This window comes from Ochotona princeps, chromosome 5 (assembly GCF_030435755.1).
Source record: "Ochotona princeps isolate mOchPri1 chromosome 5, mOchPri1.hap1, whole genome shotgun sequence".
In the NCBI taxonomy this organism is placed as follows: domain Eukaryota; kingdom Metazoa; phylum Chordata; class Mammalia; order Lagomorpha; family Ochotonidae; genus Ochotona; species Ochotona princeps.
The window spans coordinates 100,895,599-100,918,855 of record NC_080836.1 but is presented as its reverse complement, the minus strand read 5'-3'; the positions used below and the strand labels follow the sequence as shown (position 1 = coordinate 100,918,855).

At 42.5% G+C, this 23,257-nt stretch overlaps 1 protein-coding gene across 1 annotated transcript in view; it reads left to right on the top strand.

Annotated features, from left to right (window-relative positions):
* The window catches only part of DNER (delta/notch like EGF repeat containing), a 304,451-nt gene that overhangs the window by 255,782 nt on the left and 25,412 nt on the right, over nucleotides 1–23,257 (top strand). The window contains exons 9-10 of the mRNA XM_004576747.3: nucleotides 5,625–5,747; nucleotides 16,698–16,811. Coding sequence (XP_004576804.2) covers nucleotides 5,625–5,747; nucleotides 16,698–16,811 — 237 coding nt within the window. The remainder of the gene's footprint in view (nucleotides 1–5,624; nucleotides 5,748–16,697; nucleotides 16,812–23,257) is intronic.

Below are 23,257 nucleotides of genomic sequence, written 5' to 3'. Positions count from 1 at the left end.
GGCAGGATTACAGACAGAAAAGGGAGGAATCAAGGGAGTAGGGGAGTGAAGGAGCCACAAGTTAGGGCCGGGCCGAGCCGGAGCCAAGATCTTCTTCATGGTCTCCAACGTGTTTACAGGGATCCAAGCACCTGGACCATCTTCCTCTGTTTTCTCAGGCTCGTTAGCAGGGAGCTGGATTGGAAGTGGAACAGCCAGGACTTGAACCAGTGCCCATATGTAATACTGGCATCCCAGACAGAGACTTAACCTGCTTCGCCCAAAACCAGCCCCTCTCATTTTATTTTTTAGAAAGTCTTTGGACTAGCCTAACTTTTTTTTAGGCCCTGGGCATATTGCCCTAAGCTAATTTGTTTGCCTGAATTAATTATCAGCAGGAGTTGGCAGGCTCATTTTTCACAGAACCCTGTCTCCTTTGGGAGGAATGGCTTTTTTATTCAGAGTTCGCTTTGGGAACCTCGGCACAGAGTGGAAAGGGTGCCTGACATTTTCATAAAGACCTTTAAATGTTAGCATCTCTGGAGAAACAGTTGTAGGAGAGGAAACCTGTGTCTTTTTTTTTTTTCACCTTAAGGAAGAAAAAACATCACTGGCTTAATGATCTCCATGAAATAGCTTCCTCATTTACTTTCCGGGTTGCTCGTTGAAAATTTAATGATACCATTTTCAAAAAATGCAAACGATTATGGATGATTTTGTGCAACGTGCCTTTGATGTTTGTCTATGTGAATAACACCTTAGTTCAGAAGCGGAAGCTGTGTGGAGGGGTTGTCCACGTGCCCTTCCCGGTGAGTTGCAGAACAACAGAAAGTTGCTGCTGCGATGATGCTCCGTGCTGACCGTAGCCACGCGAACTTTAGCTTTTCTGCTCACCACAGAGACTTGCTCTCTGAACACGTTTTAAGTGCACATTCCGGTACTGTTCAGCAGGTGCACACTGCTGTGCAGTGCCTCATTGGGTCTTGCTCATCCTGCCTAACTGAGGCTCTCTACTCACTGAAGAGCAGCTCCCCGAGTCCGTCCCCTTAGTCCCTGGAACCCCATCTCCTTCCTTCTGAGAGTCCCCTGTTTTTTGGCTTCTGATCGAAGAATTGTGTATAGTGGTTGTTCTTCTGTAACTGGCTTGTTTCATGTTCCATCACGTACTGATGGCTTATCCATGCTGTAGTACCATGAAAGGGGTTTCCTCTTCTTTTAAAAAATATTTCTTTATTTATTTATGAGTGAAACAGAGAGGAATCTCTTCCACCTACTGTGGTCTGCTGGTTCACTGCTCAGATGTCCAAAGGCTGGAATAGGAAGTGGGCTGGAACTGGACCCCAGCTGTTCGAGCATGGAATGCACTCATCTCAATCACTTCCTAAGCACTACAGCAAGCCCCCATCCTTCATTTCCCTCATTTTAAAGGCTGAATCATGTTCCATGATGTGTATGTACAACATTTTCCCTTATCCATGTGTCCATGGACTTTGAAGTTATTTCTAGCTCTTGACTATAATGATTAATTCTGATGATGAATTTAGGAATATCAATATTTCTGGGAGATCCCATTTCGGGTACTTTGGGTAAATAGTCAGAAGCTGAATTGCTGGATCATTTGGTAGTTCCATTTCAGTATAGTATATTTAAAGCTATATTTATTGTACTTACAAAGTCAAGTTAGCAAGAAGGATAAAGAGAGAGAGGTCTTCTATTTGCTGGTTCACTCCCCAAATGGCTGCAATGAACAGAAGAGCTTGGACAGTCTGAAGCTGAGAGCCAGGATCTTCTTCTGTGTGTCCCATGTGAGTGTAGGGGTCCAGAGCCGTGGCCATCCTTCACTGCTCTCCCAGGCCATTAGCAGGGAGCTGGATCAGGAAGTGGACCCATATGGAATGCCAGGGCTGCCGGGTGGAGGATTAGGCTGTTAACGCCACCATGCCAGCCCCTCTGTTTTGAATTTTTAGAGGAACGTCCCTAGTGTTTTTCATTGAAGCTGCACCATTTCACTTTCCCAAAAATGTTACATGAAAGTTGTAATTGCTTCACGTCTTCATTTGTATTTGTTATTTTGTGATTTTTACAGTGAAGATTCTGCAGGTATGAAGTGATAGCTCATGTTGGCTTAGTTTGCATTTCTCTGCTGATTAGTGATACTTATCCTCTGTTCCTTGACCTGGGGGCCAGCTGTGTGATCTCACACTACACCCTGAAATCGACTCAATGTGAACTGAAGGCTTCATTAAGACTGAAAACTGTAAAACTCTTAGAGGAAAACACACGAGGAAAGTTTTATAACATTAACGGTAGCAACAGTTTCTTGGCTATGACACCCAAGGCAAAGCATGTGCAAAGTACCACCTCGTCACTCTAGCAAGGTTCTGTGCAGCGAAGGCAGCAGTCAGCAGAGTAAAAAGGCAAAGGGACAATCGTCTGTAGTTCTTGTGGAGAGGACAACCCATCCATCCCAGGACAGGAGTCAGAAAGCTTGGCCTGCAAAGGCTCATGACCACGTGGCCTCGGTTGTGTTGCTAATGTTGCAGTGACAGCACTGTGGCTGCTGTGTGTGTACGTGGCTGTGGCTGTGTCCCATGAGCCTGATTCACAGACTGTGGGAAGAGGGTCACACTGAACAGGAGCAGGGTTTCTCAGCCTGGGGTGTTGATCATTTCTTTGGAGACTCTTGTTGGAGGATGGGTAGTGGGGGCTGCCATGAGCCGTTAGGATCTGTGGCTTTGTTCCCTGCCTCCCCCAGCCCACTCCGCCTGCCAAGGCTTGTAGCCACTTCTTCTGTTGGATCCCATTTGTGACAATGGAGAACAACTCCAGACTTTGCTGAGTGTCTTCAGAGGGACACAGTGGTCAGGCATAGAGAACCTCTTATCTAGGTGATCATTATGATCTGGTGACTAGTAAGAGGAAATATTTCTCTAAAATGATGCAAAGTAGGATAGTATAGATGAATTAAAAGTCATGGTGTGTATTCATTTTAGGTAGGTCAAGGTCTTCTCAGAAGGGCCATTATTGCTGCCTGAATTGGAAAGTGGTTCAAAAATAAATGGCAACATACTTAAAAAGTGCAGTGTTAATAATGCAAATGTGAGCTTAACCTACTTTCATGATGGGCACAGGCAACAAAGCTGTTCAATGCATTCACAGGTTCTATCAGGATTTTTGGAGTTTGAGGTTTGGCTGTGTGTTGGAAAGGCTGGGAAAAAGCTCGTAATTCTAATCCCCGTTTGAGTCAGGGCTTATTTTTTTTCTGCTTATCTGAATTTAGAATGAACACAGGGTGGTTTTTGAAGGCACTCACATGTTTCTCATTGTTTGGACAGGGCTGGACAATGATGGCTTGGTTTCATTGCAAATTGGCAGTAACACATGTTTTTAAAAGTTGAAAACAGCTGAAAGCTCACGAATGAATCTCAAAGAATGTTGTCTTACCCTTTAGAATAAACACCTGTCTTGCAAATAGAGAAAGCCATTTGTATCAAGAAATTTATTTATTTTTTTTCTGTTTCTTATGTATGTGTATTTTAAGATTTATTTATTTATTCATTGGAAAGGCAGAGTTAGAAGAACAAAAACAGAGATTGGGAGAGCAGGGAGAGAGAGACTTTGTATCTGCTGGTTCACTGCCCAGGTGACTTCAGTGACCAGGAGTGACCAGGCCGAAGCCAGGAGCCAGGAGCTTCATTTGGGTCTTAAGGGTACAGGGACCCAAAAACTTGAGCCATCTTCCATTGCTTTCTCCAGGCCACTATTCGAGAGCTGGATTGTAAGTGGAGCATCATGGGACTTGAATTGGCACCCACGTGGAATGCTGGTGTCACAAGTGATGTATTTACCCACTCTGTCAAAATCTGGTCCCTCTATTTTTATATTTTTAATCATTGAACAATCGGATTGAAATTTTAAATACTCCAATTATATAATTATATTTTCTTATTAACAGCCAAAATATGCATTTCTTCAAGAATTTCGCTTAAACCTTTTGAACTAATTTTCTTTTCTGGTTTGTCAGGCACAGAACGAAAATGACTGCTGTGTTCTCACTTTTGTGCGAAAACTTAGAAAGTTAGTTCCATGGAAACAGAGAGTAGAATAGCGATGACCAGAGGGAAGAGAGGAGGGATGGAGGGAGGCTGAGAAGAAGGGTGTGATTGGCGGGAGGAGTAACACTCAGGTCGCTGATGGAATACAGTCTCATGTGTGTCTCAGATGAGCTGGCACAGACCATCCTCACAGAGAGATGATGAATGGCACCAAATATCCAAATTCATGTAATTGTCACATATTGTGTCCATGCATAAAAATATTTCACTGTGCCCTGTAAAAAGTACTCTTAGGTGTCAATTATGAGTAAACATACATATCATAAATTGTCAGAAAAATACAAAGAGAACATGAGGCTACATTTAAAAGTTCATGGAAAATATTTAGAGGCAAGTGTTTTTCGGTATCAACAGTTTTGAAGTTAATGCTTCAGAGTCTTCAAAAAAAATTCATGGAGAATGTGTTTGATGACAGAACTATGTGGATTTTAAGGCTCTGCCTTAAAGTTAACTTTTATTCAGTTTCCATGAGATTTTTTTAAATTTGGGGTTTTTTTTAAACCGAAATTCATGAATAGATTAGATTTTCAGATTCACAACAAATGTGTGATAATGACTACAACCCAATTCTCATTGCTTCCCATGTTAACGTGATACCAATACAAGAGAACAGTCGTTCACAGATGTAATTTTAAGAATGGAATATTATTTTTCTTTCCCTTCCCCTTCCTACTTTGATAGCATACTTTTACTTACATTATAGCCAAAGGCTGAATGCTCTACGAAATAAAGGGTTCAACAAACAAAAAAGACCCTAGTTCACTGTGAACTTTTTGAAGAGTTTAATAAAATGTCGTTTAGCTAAAGAACTTCGCTCATGGATGTGGAGAAGTTGGGTTTTCTTCCTCAGAGGGCAGTGCTGCTCCCACGATGGAGGCTCTGCTGTGCCCTCCGTTCCCTCCTTGGCTGGCTGACATGCCCAGTGACCATGCTCCCCAGCATCAGTGCCATTGCGTCTGCAGTGCTGAAACCATTCAGTGGATGAGCGGGGTCATGTCTCTGATGTAGAACTGCAAAAAGCTGTTTTCATGGCAGATTCATTTTTCTTGACCTTCTCCCACATCCATGACACAATAAAAGCAAAGATGTATTTTATTTAGTTGAAAGGCAGAGTTAGAGAGACAGCAATCTCCCATCTGCTGGTTGCTTTTCCAGATGGCCACAATAGCCAGGGTTGAACCACGTGGCAGCTAGGAGCCTAGAACTGCATCCAGCTTTCCCATGTGCGTGGCAGGAACCCAAACACTTAGGACATCTCTCCTGCTTTCCCAGGCACTTAAGAAGCTGGATTGGAAGTGGAGCCACCAGGACTTGAATTGGTAGCCATGTGGGATGCTGGTGGTTGAGGCAGGGGCTTAATCCACAACGCTGGCCCTGAGTTTTGTGATTTTTATCCCAGGAGTCATGGTTCTTTGAGGTCTGGTACATCTGCACTGCACTTCCCAGTGAGTGCCCATCACCTTCCTTGCAGGTGATCCGCTGTGGGTCTTATATGGGATGCTTTTGACAGTGACCCTCTCTGTTCCCTAGGTTACCATGGCCTCTACTGTGAAGAGGAATACAACGAGTGCCTGTCTGCTCCTTGCCTGAACGCGGCCACCTGCAGGGACATGGTTAATGGCTACGAGTGTGTGTGCCTGGCAGAATACAAAGGTAAGAGGCTATTTAGCCTGCTTGTGCGAGAGCAGCTTTAAACAATGCCATGACTTCTCTATGTAAAAGCACGAACCTCTAATTGGAGTGTGGATTTATCTGGAGTGGACATGAAATCCTGCAGCTGGGATGATTTATGGGTCCAATGGTCGCATGAGACGGGTAGGTCTCGTGCCTCCCTAATAGACAGTGGTCTCTGTCTTGCCCTTTCCTGACTGTTTTATTTCTGTTGAATGTGCAGGTGTCCTCCTCATGGCCTTTCAGCTAAAAGCCTTACCACCACCTTGAGGGGTGGAGGGGTAGTTCAATTTTGGAGAGAAGAATAAGGTGCAATTAGTCAGAAGAGCCAGGCAGCTCATCCTGGTCATGTGCATCTCACTGTGGAGCCTGGACAAACTTCTTCAGTAGTCTGCACTTTATTCTGTCTGAATAAAGGAAGGATAGGGATAATGATGCTAATATAGATTTTGTAATTCTCCAATAGGAAACTTAGTAGCAGTGGATGAGTTTTTTTAGTTGTCAACATCCTTTAGTTTATGGTAGATTTTTAAGGATTTATTTATTCAGTTGAAAGAGTTACAGAGAGAGGGGAGAGAGAAGGAGACACAGGAGGGAGAGATCTTCCATCTGCTGGTTCACTTCCTAGGCAGCCATAATGGCCAGAGTGGGGCCAGGAGCCATGTACCCCTTCTGAGTCCACATGGGTAGCAGGGGCTCACGCACATCGGATGTTTTCTGCTGCACTCCCCAGGCTGTGAGCAGAGAGTTGATATGAAGTGGAGCATCCAGGACATGAACCAGCATCTGTATGCACTCAACACCAGCCCCTTATGGTTGAATTTTGTACAGGACATTTCATCCTTGTAAAGGGAAAAAAGAATATTAACTGGAGATTCCCTGAATATGCTCCTTACACTTTTATCTTTGAGTCGTTGCTGAAGCAATCATTACAAAAAATAGAAAAACGCAACTGCCTCTCATGACCCTCGGATGACCCATCTCTAAATTCAGATAGTTTTCCTAGCCCTCTTTTTCTCTTTTTCCTTACTTTTTTCTTTCCTCCAGGGTATTTCAGAATGTTACTTTCCCAAGCCCCATATTAAGCTCATCAATCCTAGAATATAATTAACTTCACGCTCATCTGTATGAGATAAAACAGAGCTATCATTTGTAAACACTTTCAGATTTCTCTAATGTTGTACATCCGATAGCAGTGGTTCTCAAATGTGTGTGTGTGTGTGTGTGTGTGTGAATCTACCAGCAAGTTTGTTATGGCACAGATTCCCACTTTTACAGTTGTAATTCACCAGGTCTGGGGTGAGGTCTGAGAACTGGAGTGCCTGCTAAGTTCTCAGGAGGCACTGAGGTCCTGGCCCATGGAACAGCCTTTCAGGACTCTTGTTCCTACAGGCTTATCTTGCAGTTTGTGACTTCTGGAGCTTTGTTCTCTTCCCTGGTAGTTCATCACATGTTTATCTTGCTCAGAGTTAATCTTTTCCTTATACTCTAAATTCCACCCCTTCTGTCTTTCTAAGAACTTTATTCTGGCAGTCATCTTTCTGCACAGCGCCTATCTTTTAATCTCTCCTGGCTCCTTTCCTTTATCCTACAAAGAGGTTCACATGTCTCCAGCTCCAAGGGAGTGACATTCCAGGAGGATGGACAGCTAAGTTCATGTTCCATATTCTTGGGTCCTGCAGCTCTGTGCTAGGAGGAACCCAAGAAAGAATCTGTCCATTGGAGAGGGTCTTGAGTGCTTGAGTTTGCTTTTCGAGGAAGGGGGGTGGTGCTGGGAGTCTTTGTTCACACCAGGAACAGGAGGTGTAGTTTCCAGGAGAACGAGGATTCTGTGCCCAGTTAAGAATCCCTCAGCGTGTAGAGATAAAGTTCCTGCTATGAGGGAACTGATGTGACCTGTGAGACACCAGGGTCTACTGACCTCCTCAGAGTGAAGTGGACCGTGGCTGTCGCCTGAAGGATGGGCACAGCTGGACTGAAGGGACGGTCTGCATGTGTGCACACCTGGAAGCCGTGAGAACCCCAAACTGGAAAAGCTTCCACGCCCCTTGCCATAGTAGCCAGGATCCAGTTGCCTGGTCAGCTAGCACTGGGTGGTGGGGGAATGGAAACCTTAGCATCGTTTCTCTGCCAAGATTTCCACCCTCACCCTGGTCAACAGCTCAAAAAGAAGCTCAAGAAATGTGCTTTCATCTGTGTGGCAGATGCTCCAGAGGGAAGGGGTGCATAGAGAGCAAAGCTGAACTTACTATTACACATCTGTGAGCTGCCTAGAGAAATTTTGTTTTCAAAGAGAATGGACTTTCAGAATGGCCTAGAAATTGTGGAAGAGAATGAAATGCAACTTGAAATTTCCTGAGACATTTCCTGGGACAAGTTTTGGAACAAAGTACAAGTTACATGTAAGGGCAAGAGGTCAGCCTCGAGCAGCTCGTGCCTCCAAGGAGCAGAGCTGAAACAGCATGGCAGGCCTCATTGTGAAGATCATCATTTAGCTTTGAAAGCAAAACAAAGGTATTCCTGACATTGTGGCACTGTATGATAAGCCCTTGCCTAGCAGTATCCCATGTAGGTGATGATCTGAGTCCTGGTCCATGGCCTCAATCCAGATCCCTGCTAATGGCCTGGGAAGGCAGTAGAGGATGGTCCAAGTGCTTGGGCCCCTGCACCCATGTGGGAGACCTGGATGAGTTGCCAGCTCCCGGCTTCAGGGCAGCCATCGTGGCTGCGTACTTACTGAACCAGAGGATGGAAGATGTCTCTCTCTCTCTCTCTTTTCCCCTCTCTTTCCCTTTCTGCAGCTCTGAGTTTCAAATTCATTAATAGCCTTAAAACAAAACAAAACACAAAAAGTCATTGTTGTACCTTCAAGGATACAGCAAACATATTACAAATGCTTTATAAGAAAATTACTGCTTTCAAATATTAATTTTATTAACAGGCAAGAGGAGGTAGAGGAAGAGAGACAGAGATATCTCATCCAGTGGTTCACTCTCCTAGCAACAGCTCCTAGCGACAGAAATGACAGGGACTGTGTCAGATGGAACCAGAAGTCTGAAGCTCCTGACTTGTCTCCTGGATGGCAGGGGCTCCAGTGCGTAAAACATCTGTTGCTGCTTTCCTAGGTGCTTTCGCAGGAATCTGGATCAGACATGGAGCAGTGTTAAAGGGACGGGCACTTGTATGGAATGCTGCTATCACAGGCAGTGGCTTAAACCACTGTATCACGATGCCATCTTCAAAAACATCACCTTTAAATGTATTCTCATCTAATAGAAACCAAGTTGGGACAAAGATGTCCAGACAGGGAAAGATGGAGAACAGGAGGAAGAGTTGGGCAGACTTCTTTAAAGAATAATCCTTAGTAAGCTGGTGAATAGTAACAGGTGAGGGAAGTCCCTTTAGAGAACATTCGTATCTGCTGTACTAATCACCTAGTGCTACATAAAAATGATCACTCCCCTTCAGCGGCTTAAAACCATGCCTTTTATTGTCTAACCTGTTTCTGGGTCCACATGCGGCATGCTGATTCTCTTGCCAGGATCTCGCTAGGCTGACCTCACATTTGAAGTTTGAATAAAGGAGGCTCTACCTGTGGTTTACACCTTAGGTTTCAGGAGGCATCTCACCTGCAGCTGAAGAAGTTATGATATCTTGGTGCTTGAAAGACAGCCAGGATACGAGAGCCCTACCACTTGCTGTTTGAAAATGGCAGGGGAGGCTTTGGGCCCTCTTCAGTGTCTCACCTGGTTAGGCCAGGCCCACCTAGAATGAACTCAAATATTTGTACCATTGCTACATGCTCTGGATTGGAAGCTCATAAGTGAGGAGAGGGAACTGTGTAAAGATATGACTCCTTGGGGGTCACCTGAGGCTGTTCCTGCAACACCTGCTTTTCAGGAAATTTTATAGGACCAAATTGAGATTTCATTTTTAAAAAACTAAACCTAGGAGAAGATAGGGGTAGTAAGGATTGGAAGTTTGTTGAAGAACCCATCCCAAATAGGCTAACAAAGTGTTTTATAAATTCTGCTGTGATTATGGAGACATCAGGTTTAGGTATGAGTAAGAATTGGTAAAAACTGGAAAGTAAACCGCAGCAGCATAGTAGTAAATGGTAGGGCGTGTAAAGCAAGAATGGGGAGGTGAGAGGATGGGAAGGAGGGCTTAAGAGAGACAGACAGAGGGGCTGGATCCTGCTCTCTGGTTCAGACCCAAGATTCTGTTCTCTTGTGTTTCTTTCTCTTGGGAAGCACTTCTGCCAAGATTTGGTTATGTGTAGCATTTCTCTATCAAGTTAGGAAACCCCCGGATGGTGGCGGCAGCGTAGAAGGGTCAACACACTGAGCGATGGCTTTGAAACACAAGTGGGAATTTGGCAGACCGAATCTGCCCCAAAGGCTCCCAGACAAAGGGAAGATGTGGGATTCGTCTTTATCTATTGAAATTGCCAAATTCCAAAAGCATTTTTGCCAGACAGCTGGCTTGACTCCTGTCTCTGTCTTCGAGTACTCTCGGAGCCATCACTTCTTTGTCTGTGAAATGGGAATAATCGTAGGTACCCAAGAGCCATGGCCTGGGGACTGGCTGAAATTTTCAAAAAGGGAAAGGGAAAAGCAACAGTTGCCAACTGGTATGTACATACTTGGACATAAATCTTGGATAAGTCAATAAATAATGTGTTGGGGTTGGGTTTTAACATCCTACTTCACAAATGTATTTTAAACAAGTGTATTTCTTTTCACTTTTTTATGTTTTAAATGAAGTTAATACAAGAATGTAAATTCCTAAGAATGAATATACTAGGAAGTCAGGCAAAAGCAGCTAACAACATTATGACAAACAAGAGCCAGAGGGAGCACTTCGGAGACATTTTAAAGCCCACGTCGGCACTACAATTATTATTACATTCATATGTCACTGCTGCAGGAATGGAGAGAGAAACAAAGCTGAGTGCTGGTGGAGAGACCATTGTCTACAGGAATAATGTGTGGTTTCTAAAGAGAAGTAGCCATGAATCAGAGCCCCATCCTTTTCAAATAAATAGTGCTAGAAAAATTGTATTTCTAAACCACAAGAAAATGCTTTTAGGTTTCTAAATAAATCCCATATGAATAATAATGATAAAAACCCTTGTCTTTGACGTCGTGTTTCTGTTCTACTTACTTGAAGTGCCTTTTTTCTTTTTCTCGTTTTCAACCAAGTTCTTAAGAGTTGATACTTGACAGCACCTCTGTTTCCTAGTTGTTGTGTTTTTTTCCGCTCTTTCTTAATGTTCTTCCTTTGGGCTCTTGTCCATACACCATTGCACTAACTCAGATTTCAGAAAAATCCTGGCTGAGTTCATTGAAGACCTTGAGTTCTGATTAGCTGTTCTGGCTCTTTTTCCCTCTGGACCCAGTCCCTCCTGAAGGTCACTCGGCTTCTTCTGCCGTCTGACTCTCCTCTCTGAGCTCTCCCAGGGTTCTTGCCCCCTGAACCCCATAAATGCTGTTGGGACCCAGAGCTTCGAGCTTGGCTTCTTTCTTCCCCCTCCGCTTTGTCCTCATCCACTCCTGTGTCTGTATCAGCATCTACTATCAGGAATGTTCTTCTCCAGGCAGATGCGACTTCCTGTCTTTGGACTGTCAGTAGTGTTGAGGTTTGTCTTTGATGCCTTCTGACTTTCCTTTGCCCAGGTAAACTGTCATCTTCCCTGTTGTCAGTAGGGTGGCTTGCACAAAGCAATTCCCAATAGCTGTGTTTATTAGAATTGAAATTCCCGTGTAATGCAATTAATGACTGGAAACCAACCGGAATATTTTTCTGGTATCTAAGTTTCCATTGTGGATCATGAAATTGTTAGGAAGTGAAATGCAGAAAGAGGTTGAGAGCACATTCTTTCAGGCTGGCTTGCTGACGTTACTGATAGCAGGTGCAAAGCCAGTTTATGATGGGGGCTTAACAGATGTATGGTTGGTGTTCACTTCATATTGCCATGGAGAAATAGTGCAACCAGCAGGACAAGTGAAATGCTCAACAATGTATCCTTTGAACTGTTGGCGATTGAAATTTTTAAAAAAGTTTACATTTTAATTATGCAAGTAATACAGTCACAATGACAAACATTTAGAAGAAAAATTCAGAACTGTTCATGGTTTTACCACATAGCACAATAGTAACAATGATTTGTATTGTTTCTATTCATGCATAAAATACATAGTATACAATATGTATGCACAATGTATAGCATGGTATTGTATTTGACTTATACAAGAGTACTTCAGAAAGTTCTTGAAAAGTTGGAATTGCAAAATAAGTTTGTTTTCATGCTAAAATGATTTAAATCCATGGGTAGTTTTTTCATTATGTATGTTTTCCATAAGCTTTTTAAAGACTTCTTGCATATTGTTAGAAAGTTTTAACTGGTTTTATTATTAAGTAGCTCTCTCTGGAGTTCCCATGAAGAAATACAGATTTATTTTCTTGTTGTTGCTTCTAATGTGGGGCTTTTCTAAATAATTATTGGAGGAACTCATTTTTTACATACACTTTTCATACAGTCTGAATTAATTTCCGTGATAGTCTCGGAATCACTGAGGTATAAATTTGTTGACATCGCACTTGTTTATTTTTAATGGCCACATAAATTTGTAATTGAAAGGATGACTCCTGCTTTGTTGAGCAAAATTATTTCCTCTGTTAGAGTCTGTCAATCAGTGAGCAAGAAGCTCTGGGAATTGTGTGTACCCAGACCTTCTCAAGCACAAGGATAGATGCAAAAATGGATGAAAGGCGGGTGCTTTTCCTTCCCTGGGCTATTATTGAGCCAAAAGCGAAGACTGCAACCAATACCCCCAAGAGGCTAAGGTTGAGATACCAGTTGTAATTTCTGAAACAGTCTACTACTGGAGAAGTTTTCTGGAGGGAAGTGAGTTGGAGTAAGATGACGTCTTGTGTCAAACTTAAGCACAAAGAACACTTCTGCTGAGTTTTCTTTACCTGTCTTACTTTTCCTGAAGATGCAGTGATGACTTTCAGTTTTCACATATTAATTGGGACCAAATTTGTGGTGACGGCAAAGATTTATAATTGGTACACTGCTCCTTGAATTCTTGTTCATTTTAATTCTAAGATTAACTTCTGTAAAGAGCCCTGTTGGAATAGAAATCCTTTCAAAAACATTGCCTCTCCGTCCTTTAATATGAAAAGTATGAATTTTTATTAGTTTTGACTGAATTACAGTTTATTTTTGCTGGAGACTAAACACAGTTTCGTAATCATGCGTGCCTTGCCTTTTGCCAACGGGTGATGAATGTGTCATTGCACAGACTCAGCTCGTCATGTGGACCTGCTTTCCCCTGACAAAACAGGGTGTTGCGGAGGCAGAGCTGGAAGTTGGAACAGACTGCTGTTTCTCCAGCAGTCTCACCTGTGTGGCAGCAAGGCACACTGGTGGCTTGGCCACAGCTCCGCCCATGCATTAAGTTGTGGACTGTGCTCTTCAGCTCCTCGGGGATTTGTAGGGGCAGCCAGACAGGAGGAGGCATTGGTTATGATGGGTGCAGTGACTTCTCACAATGGCAATCCAAGCGTGTTCTCAAAGCAGGGAGACAGAAGAACCTCAAGAGTTGGTTTTCCTGTGGAAGGATTTCGGCTTTGGGACTTGAGAATGAGGCAAGGTCCAGGCTGAAGGGAGGACTCCTATGGAAGCAGTGTTGGATGAGTGCTGGGGACCCCCAGGAATGGCATCCCTATTTCCACATAAGAGGACACCCCAGTTAAATATGCCTTGGCAATAGGATGTTAGGTTTTCTGTTTTTGTCTACATCTACAATGCCATGATACATTTAAACAGCAGAATGTAAGCTTGCAACTGTTACAAAAGAATTACATCTCTGTAATAATATAAGGTAAAATGTTGGGAGAGGAAAATGGTGGCAGAGAAAGGGGAAGGAAATGGAGGGAATCCCTATACTTACAAAACTGTATCATGGAAAGTAATAAAAATAATTTGAAAAGTACATGAAAGGAGGACCCTGAGGTCTTAAGAGGAGTGTTGGTGTGGAGGCTCCCTTGGCACCTCACTATGGTCCATGTCTCTTTCCTTCTCTGGGTTTCAAGTTTCTGGCTAGGGGTTTTTCATCTCTAATGCCAAGCAAAGCACCATGGCACATTTTTTGTGTAGGAATTAGTGAGGCTTAGAGTACAGACATGTGAGTCATCGGAGTGCTCATTGGAGACTTTAAGACCGTCTTGTTTCATAGTCATGGTGTTTCTGCGAGCTTTTGTCCAGTCTTGCTGCCAAAAAGCTGTCTGGGGATGATTAAGTGACCCAATCCCTTATCTCTTGCAAAAGAGGAATAACAAGGGACAGAGTTATTGCCATAAAAACCCTCCAAATACACAGAAGTCCAAAATTGCTCACCTTGGGTGTTTTCAACAACTGTTTAATAATTGAAAATCTTTAGGATAAGGTGCTTAAATATTTAACCTACGTTTTGATTTTTCCTTATTAAAAAAGTGCCTCATTTTTGTGCAAACATTTTAATTACAATACACAGCAGGATTAGCAAGTGTATTACTAGAAGCTTTCTGGAGATCATTTGAACATTTATTTTTTATTTTTTTAAGTCTAATGGAAAATTTTTTAGATTTTGGCCACTTTTGGACTTTGGTGGTGCCTGCATTTCCCATTACGATGGAAAACGTTTTTGTCTCCTGGTTCCCATTAAACAACCCCATGGGAACTTGTAAATAAATGAATACTTGTTTTGCTACAAGTGTTTTGAGGCTGAAAAGGCTCTTCTGCATTTTGCTTTTTCAATTGAATCCATGTTCCTTGGGAGTCAGTGTGAAAAAAAAAGCACTGGAGACTCCTGGGATGCGAAGCGAGGCACGCCCAAATGAAGAAGACTGACCCAGTTATGCTGATCATTCCTCTTGTTTGATAGTTTCTTTTGCATCCTGGGTTTGTTCAGGGTGACAGCAGCCCAGGAGGATCCATCAGGTCCCTAGAACTAGACTGTGAAGGACTGTTTCCCATCACACAGGAGACTGTGGCTTCTGGGTGATTATTGGCAGGGGAAAAGGGGGCCAAGAGTAAAGAGTACTTCAGAAAAATATCTGCCCGACCCTTGTGGATGGCTTGGTTATGGGGGCAGGAGAAGTGGCAAGGACAAAAAGAAATTCAAAACTTTCTTTTCAAATGCCTTCCTTAGCTCCTGGAAGTTGTTTATGTGCAGAGAGGAAGTTCCGTCTCTGTTTTCACACTTCTTTTCCTCTTTACTGATCCTTGCTTCTTAAGACAGGACAAAGAAGTGAGTGCCAACCCCAGCAAGGATGACTTCAGTGACCAGATGATGAGTCACTGGGCGTGGCCATCTGTTGCACAATCTAAGGAGTGAAGTTGGGAACATATTAAATAAATACCTTCACTTCCCAGCTGCTCGATGCGTGTGCTTCTTAAGCCTGTGGAGAAGGACGGCCACATGGTATTTACATTCTTATCCAGAATAGGATGTGATTTTTTTTCCCTGCCAAAGGGTGGGGCATGGAGGGGGTGAATAAACAAACCGATAGACCCATTTGTTCATTCTGACACAGCATCGTACCATTGGCAAATATCTCATTTTTCATATAGCATTGGATTCTTTTAAAAAAATAGAATTATCAAACATATATGTTTATCATAAAAATTGCTAATAAAGTGTCTGTACTGTGGCAAGTAGAGATGTCAGAGTTATCTGTTCTAGAAGCGTTCTGGTCCCACTTCAGGCATTTGCACAAGTACATGCATACCCTTGTGCTAGTGCGTGGCTTTGATTTTTTGCACTAACAGAAAACGGTTTTGTTTGTGACTGTGCAGATACTTTATGAACCCAGTTTGTTTTGTTTTATTGGAATAGTGTTATCAGGCAAGCAAATGTCATGTGCTTCCTCCATGCAGTTCGGAAGGCACCATGATCTCTCCCGCCGTTTCTTCCCTCCCTCACGTCTACCTCCCTCCTCTTCCTCATTTTCTTTTGAATTTTGCAATGACATACTTTCAATTTACTTCATCATCACAAGCTTAACCTTAAACTAAAGAGTTCAACCTGTAGGAAGTAGGAAAGCCACTGTTTCTCAGGAGTGAAGATGAGGGCTCTATGCAATAATCAAATCTGAAAGCAGCAGTTTTGCTCATAAACATTGCTTGTGGTGTCTCTGTATTAGTCACCACAACTATGCAAAGATTTAAAATTCCTCTTTTTTATGTTCTGATTTTTCAAAACCTTTTGTTTGTTACATGATTGATGGGCTTCATAGCGTTTGGGATATTTCTGTGATCAGACAGAAACCACTCTCAGTCAACTCTGCGGTAGGCACAGACTACATTTGAATGTTTAGCAGGTTCAAATCCCAGTTTCCTGGGCTAGGCTTGTATCTTGGGTTGCTTCCTCACTGGCCCCTTCTCTGAACTGGGGAGGAAGAGAGAGTGCCTACCGTGTTGGTGTGAGGATCTGAGTCGTGGCTGTGAGGTCACCCACCACCTGGTGGTACCTTGGTGCTGAACTGATTTGGCCTTTGGGAATGAAGCTGAAATACGGAGTGGCTCTGCCTCCTTTATTTCTGCAAGATAGAGCTGGGGCTCATAGCAATATCTGCTTCCAGATCTTCTTTTTTTAGAATGCTGTTTCAATTACATGGAAATTGTATTAGGTCTATGTAGCTATTATATGTTTTGGACAGGGGGACCTTCACATTTACTGTTGATTAATTTAACTTTTGGGCTTTGGGACATGTAGAGATATTTGTAGTAGGACCTGCAAGTAGGGATTGCTTTTGTTCTTACAGGTATGTTTTTATGACAGTCTAAAGTCAAGAGTGAACATGCGATGTGCATGTGTGTTCACACACACACACGGAATCCGAAGACTGCTGCCTGATCACCCCTTGCCTGTGTCTCTGCAGGGACTCACTGTGAACTGTACAAGGATCCTTGTGCTAACATCAGCTGTCTGAATGGAGGCACCTGTGACAGTGAAGGCTTGAACGGCACGTGCGTCTGCCCACCTGGCTTTACAGGCAAGTAATCTGGGGGATGAATTTTCAGCTTTATTGCTTCCCTGAGATTTCAGAAGTTAGCCTGAAATAATTACAAGCTAATAACATAATTTGCCAAGTGTAAGGAGGCATTGCTAGGGTGAGGATCTATTTTGGCGTAACCGGCTGCACTGAGACTTCAGAATCACATGGATGTTTGCACTTGCATCAGCATCATTGCTGGTTGTTTCCAAGGCTGAAAGGAACTCTCCATTGGAGTTGCTGTGCTGAATTTTATTGAGAGTGTAAAAGTGATGGGATTTTGAAAACAGGTGGTGGTGGGAAGTAAGGGGTGACACTCCAGGTTGGAGATCAACTATTAGTGTAGACTTATGCCCTACAGGAGTCTGTAGGGATAGTAGGGTGGAGAGAGAGGGTAGAAGAGCTGGGTCTGGGTGCACAGGAACCTTGGGGGTTTCTAGACACTGAGTAGGATTCAGTTGAAGGTAAGGAGATCCAGTCTAACCTGAGGTTCTTCTTAGGCACCCCTTCAGGGGCTGCAGGGAGTATTTTACTCTCTAAAACCAGATGTGAAGTGTTGGATTTACATACACCTGCTGTAGGGAGACTGTTAAGTTTCCATCAGGTTTCCGAAAGGAAGTCTGTACCATTGCAGTGGTTTGTTTTTCCAGCATGATGCAGGAGTCATGATGTCTGGAGAGTTGGAGAAAGTATGTTTTCTGAGCTTCACTCCAAACAGCAAAAGCATAAATGTCATTCTGGTTTGCAGGCTGGTGTGCCTGGTCTGCTAGAACCTGGTGGACTCTTTGGCTGCAGGGAGCTGTATGTCCTCCTTGGCAGCGGCATGCCTTGCTGTATACCTTCCTTCCCTGCTCAGCCCCTGTGCCAGCCTCTCAGCTCCCTACAGAATTTCATGGAAATTGGTTCCCCCACCCATCCGGGGGTCATGTGTGCCTTGCTGAAGCTGCAACAACCGAGAGGTGGTAGAAACAACACTGACCCTGCCTTCCACATGGGATCTTTAGAAAGTTCCTGGAAGATGCATATTCTGAAAAAAGTCTGCACGGATTCAAAACCTTCTTGCCCCCCCAAATAAACCTATCTTTTCATTTCATTTTCCACAAGTTTTTTGAAGTCCACTCATGTTTTTCAATATTACATCCAGGTTTTCCAATTTGGATTTTTTTTGCTTGGGCTGAAAAGTGAGATTGTGTCACAAAAAGCTTTTTGGATGGTTTTGTTTTGCTGAATGGTTACAAAGCCACAGAGACATACTTGTCGTTTCTCAGAGACAAAAATAATATTGGAAATGCATTGTGTTTTTTTTCCAAATATCCTTATCCATGAGTAATAAAAATAGGGGATAAAAATAAAAATACAGGGTTATCAAAATAAAAAACACAGCAATTAAAATTGCACTACCAGAACATAATATTTTGATACATTTTTTGATATTGAGTGATTTTCCTGTAGGTGTGTGTGTGTGTGTGTGTGTATGTGTGTGTGCAGTTACTGATATTTATTGAAACATACAAAAATCATATCGTTCATACTATTATGAATTACTTTTTGCTTAAAATATATACATGTGGTGAGTGTGTTTCAACACCATGATGTGGAAAGCAAAAATGGGGTACGGAGCAGCACCGGTGCCGAGAACTGCCGCTCTCACCATCTGGGGCATGCCTGTGATTCCAGGGAGAGTGGAAGCTTTCAAATATGTTTCTGGTTATTTGTGTTTCTTTTGCTTTTAACAAAAATGTGTACATGTGTGAAAGGCACAGTGACACACATCCACACACACATGGGGTCAGGGGGAGAGAGAGAGAGAGACAGACTGACTTTCTTTGCACTGATTCACTCACCAAATGTCAGCACTGGAATGGCTAGGGCTGGGTCCTGCTAAAGTCAGGAGCCCAGAACTCGTTCCAGGTCTCTTGCTTGGGTGCAGGAGCTCAAGGGTTTGGCTCATCTCCTGTTGCTTTTTCATATGCCTTGGCAAGAATATTGAAGTGGAGCAACCCGGACTTGAACCAGTGCCCATATGGGATGTCAGCATTGAAGGTGGTGGCTTAACTCGTTGGACCACAACACTGGCTGCATATTTTAAGGTTTTTCACTGTATCTTGACCTTTTATTCAGGTTTCTTTGTTTCATTCTAAGAAGTTTTTTCTAATCAGATTTTATATTCTCCTCTATGATTTTAATTATGTGGAAATTAAATTTTGTCATTTAAATCTCCACTCCATTTGAAATGTACTTTGGTATCTTATGGAAGAGAAAAAGTAATCTTTTTTCAGAATATATATCAACTCTGTGACGGTCGATGCAGCATGCATCCAGGGAAGTCTCAGAACCATTTCAAACCCAGAAGTGTTTTCCCCTTCCTAAAATATTTTCTCACTCATCACACAGTAGTGCTTCACTCCAGGTTGCTGTGGCCACAAACTGGGAAGTCATTGAGTCCTTCCTCCTTTTATCCGCTCCTTGTATTCAGCTACTAAGGACTCCTAAAGACCTCCTTTTTAGTTTTAATATGTATATGGGGTACAATGTGGTAATTCCACACATGTATATAATATAAAACTGAATTAATTAGCATTTTAATCCCCTTAAACTCTTTTTTAAAGATTTATTTATTTTTATTGGAAAAGCAGATTTACTGGGAGAAGGAGAGACAGATCTTTATTCCACTGATTCATTCCCAAAGTGGCCACAAAGGCCGGAGCTGAGCTGATCCGAAGGCAGGAGCCAGGAGCTTCCTCCAGGTCTCCCACATGGGTACAGGAGTCTAAGAGTCTCATCGTCTGTTGCTTTCCCAGGCTGTTGGTAGGGAACTGGATGAGAAGCGGAGCATCCGGGACACAACCTAGTGCCCATTATGGGATCCCAGCACATGCAAGGCGAGGATTTAGCCATTGAGCCATCGTGGTTTAGCCCAAACATTTTTTAAATGTTTTTGATTAACACTTAAGAATTGCACATAATTATGGGGTACAGTTGATATTTCAGTAGGTATATACAATGTATCTCAATAAATGTATACAAAGATGTCCTATAATGATAATCTTATCATTCCCTATCTAAACATCTCCTGTTGACATTTAATTGTAAGAAAAACGTGAAAGCACTTTCCTATTTCTATTTTTGTTCATAGGGGACAGCTTTCATGTATTTCATGTATGTATGTATTGCATAGATATAATTCTAAGACTACACAACCCCTCCTGTCCTCTCTCTCTCAATCCCCCTCCTTCCTTCCTATTTTCTGTTAAGTTTTTTAGTAACATAATTTCAATTTATTTTTTATTTTCAAATATTCATTTATTCATTTGAAAGGCAGAGTCGTGGGCGGGAGGTGGTGGTGGTGAGGGGAGAGGAAGAGAGATGTATTTTATATGCTGGTTCACTCCCCAAATGATTCCAAAGGCCAAGGTTGAGCCAGGCTGAGAACTTGGAACTCCATCTGCTCAGGGGTTCAGGGGCCAAAGACTTGGGTCACCTCCCACTGCTTTCCCAGGTGCATTAGCAGGGAGCTGAATCAGAATTGGAACAAGTGGAACTTGAGCCAGTACCCACATGGGATGCCGGCGCCACAGGCTGCGGCTTTACCCAGTACACCACAGTGCCAGCCCCCCATTTACTTTATCGTCACAACCTTAATGGGGCACACTCTCCAATGGGCCTTTGAGTCTTTGCAATTCTGCGCCTTAGAATTATCTGGCTGAGGGCCAGCGGGTGGAAAGGATGGACCTCCCAACCCTGACCAGATGTTAATTCCCAGGAGCCACTGTACTTCCTACCTGACACTGGATGGACTTGAGATCATTGTGTGCAACAGGGAAAACAGTGAGCCCTTGAGATCCCCAACACTGTCCGTCTAAGAGCAGGGACTTGAGTGCTGTAGTCCTTTCTGACGTGCATTATTATAAGTGGAAAAGTGGTTCATTTCCATTGCAAAATTCCATTGAAATTTTAATATACATTAGTTGGTGTTGACTTTCTTTCATGTGGTTTTTAGCTATTCACATGTTGCATTTGCAAAATGTCTTTTCGAATCATTTCTCTACTTAAAAAGAGTTACGTGTCATATTATTGACTAGTGATAATTCTTCATAAATTCTGGATAGAATCCTTTGTTAGAGATATGCATTCTGCTTATGCATGAATTTCATGAATGTTTTATTTTGATAATGTCTAACATCAATTTTTCTTTTATAGTTTACAATTTTTGGTATCAAAAAGTCAACGCCTGAAGATGGTGGAATTTTATAGGGTTTTTATAATAATTTTTTTAAGTGTTTGCTTTTAGTTTAGATGTAGGACTTGTTTTGAGTTAATTTTTATGTACAGTGTGAATTGAAGCTGGAGATTCGTATTTTGCATGTTCATATCCAGTTAGTCCTATATCTTACTAAAAATACATACAACCTTTTCACTATTGAATTCCGTTGGCTCATTTGTTAGAAAAACAATGGACTGTCTATGTGCCTAGTTTCCTCTCGTTACGTTTTTGAACTTGTTATTCTGAGATAATTAAATTTGTTGAAAGAAACAAGAGAGCCCCAGTGTAACCTTTGTACCCAGTTTCTTCCAGTGACAACATATTGTGAAACTGTGGCACAGTATCAGAAGCAAGACACTGACATGGGCAGAACCAAAGTCCAGAATGTTTTCATCATTGCGAAGAACGTCGCATGCTGCTTTTTTTACAGCAACACCCATCTCCCGCCCAGCACAACCTCTCTTTAACCTTTGAGAAGCACTGAATGCTCTCCATTTTTGCAACTTTGTGCCTTTTTTAAGGGGTGTGTTACATAAGTGGATTCATATAGTGTGTAGACTTTGGAGATTGGGCCTTGTTCACTTGTCCGAGTTACCTCCGGTGTCCTCCGTCTTCCCTCATTCCTGAGCATTGTTCTGTGTAGTGGGACTATCCTGTGTTTGTTGTTGTGTTGTTTTGTTTTGTTTTTAAACCATTCACCTGTTAAGAGGAATCTGGGCCACTTCCACTTCTGAGCTATCACAGAAAAAATTTTGTAAACCTCCACATAACACATTTTTGTGCAAACAAATTAATTTTTCTGGGACAATTGCTCAGGAGTTCAATTGCTGGGTTGTATGGTCAATTGCATGTGTAATGGTTTCTCTCTCTCTCTTTCTCTCTCTCTCTCTTTTGGTGTTTGCAGGGGTGGGGGAAGATTTATTGTGTTTATTTGAAAGGCAGAGCCAGAGAGAAAGAGAGGCCTTCCAACTTTTGATTAACTCCCCAAATGGCTTTAACGGCTGGAGCTGTGTCAGCCTGAAGCCAGGGTCTGGGAGTTCCTTCTGGGCCTCCCGCCTGGGGGCAGTAGTTTGGCCATCTTTCGCTGCTTCCCAGAGGCATCAGTGTGAAACTGGATCAGAAGTGGAACCGCTGAGCTTGAACCAGTGCCCATATGGGATGCTGGTGCTTCAGGCTGCAGCTTTACTAGCTATGCCACAGCACCAGCCCCCTGCATGTGTAGTTTTACAAAAACTGCTTTTCATCTTTGATGATATGTCTCTCCATTGACAGAGATGGTAATTTTCTTTCTTGCTTTTAAAAATGTCCTTTCTTACTACTTGAAATCCCAGTTTCCACACATAAGGGAGAACATACAATATTTGTTCTTTCTGTGTATGGCTTATTTTACTCAGCATGACATCCTCCGGTTGCATGTATTTTGCTGCAAATGATATAATTTCATTTAAAAAAAAAACAGCTGAATGGTATGCTACAGTATATAAATTCGATCCTTGAAGATGGACTCCTTTGCAAATTCTGGTTAGGGTGAACAGTGCTACTGCAAGCATCTCCCTGATACAAGGTGTTCATGTCTTTTGGAATATATCCAGACGTGGGATTGCTAGATTGATTACATGGCAAATGTATTTCTAGTTTTTAAAGAAATTTTCCTACTGTCTTCCACAGTGGTTGCCCTGACTTACATCCCCACCAAGAGTGCTAAGTGTTCCCCTTTCTCCATTTCTTCTCCAGCATTTGTTACTCTGGCATTTTAGGCATTCTTAGTGAGGTGGTATCTCATTGTGGTTTCGATTTTAATTTCCCTGATGGCTGGACATGCTGAGCAGTTTTTTTGATCTGTTAGCCATTTGTATTTCTCTCGATGACTCTCTTTGAAGACCCTGCACCCACTTTTCAACTGGATTGGTTGTTTTTCTGTTGTCGAGTTTTTTTTTTTTTTAAGTTGGTAACATATTTTGAATGTTAAGCCTTTGTTGGATAGATAGCTTGGAAATATTTTTTTCTCAATCCATTGGATGGCGCTCAGTGTACTCTTTGCTCTGAGGAAGCTTCTGAGTTTATAACCCCATTTGTTTATTTCATCCTCTTCAGTATTTTGGAATAGTTTAAGAAGCATTGGAGTTAATTTATCTTGGAATGCTTTGTATAATTCAGTGGTACAGCTGTGAGTGAAGGCCTA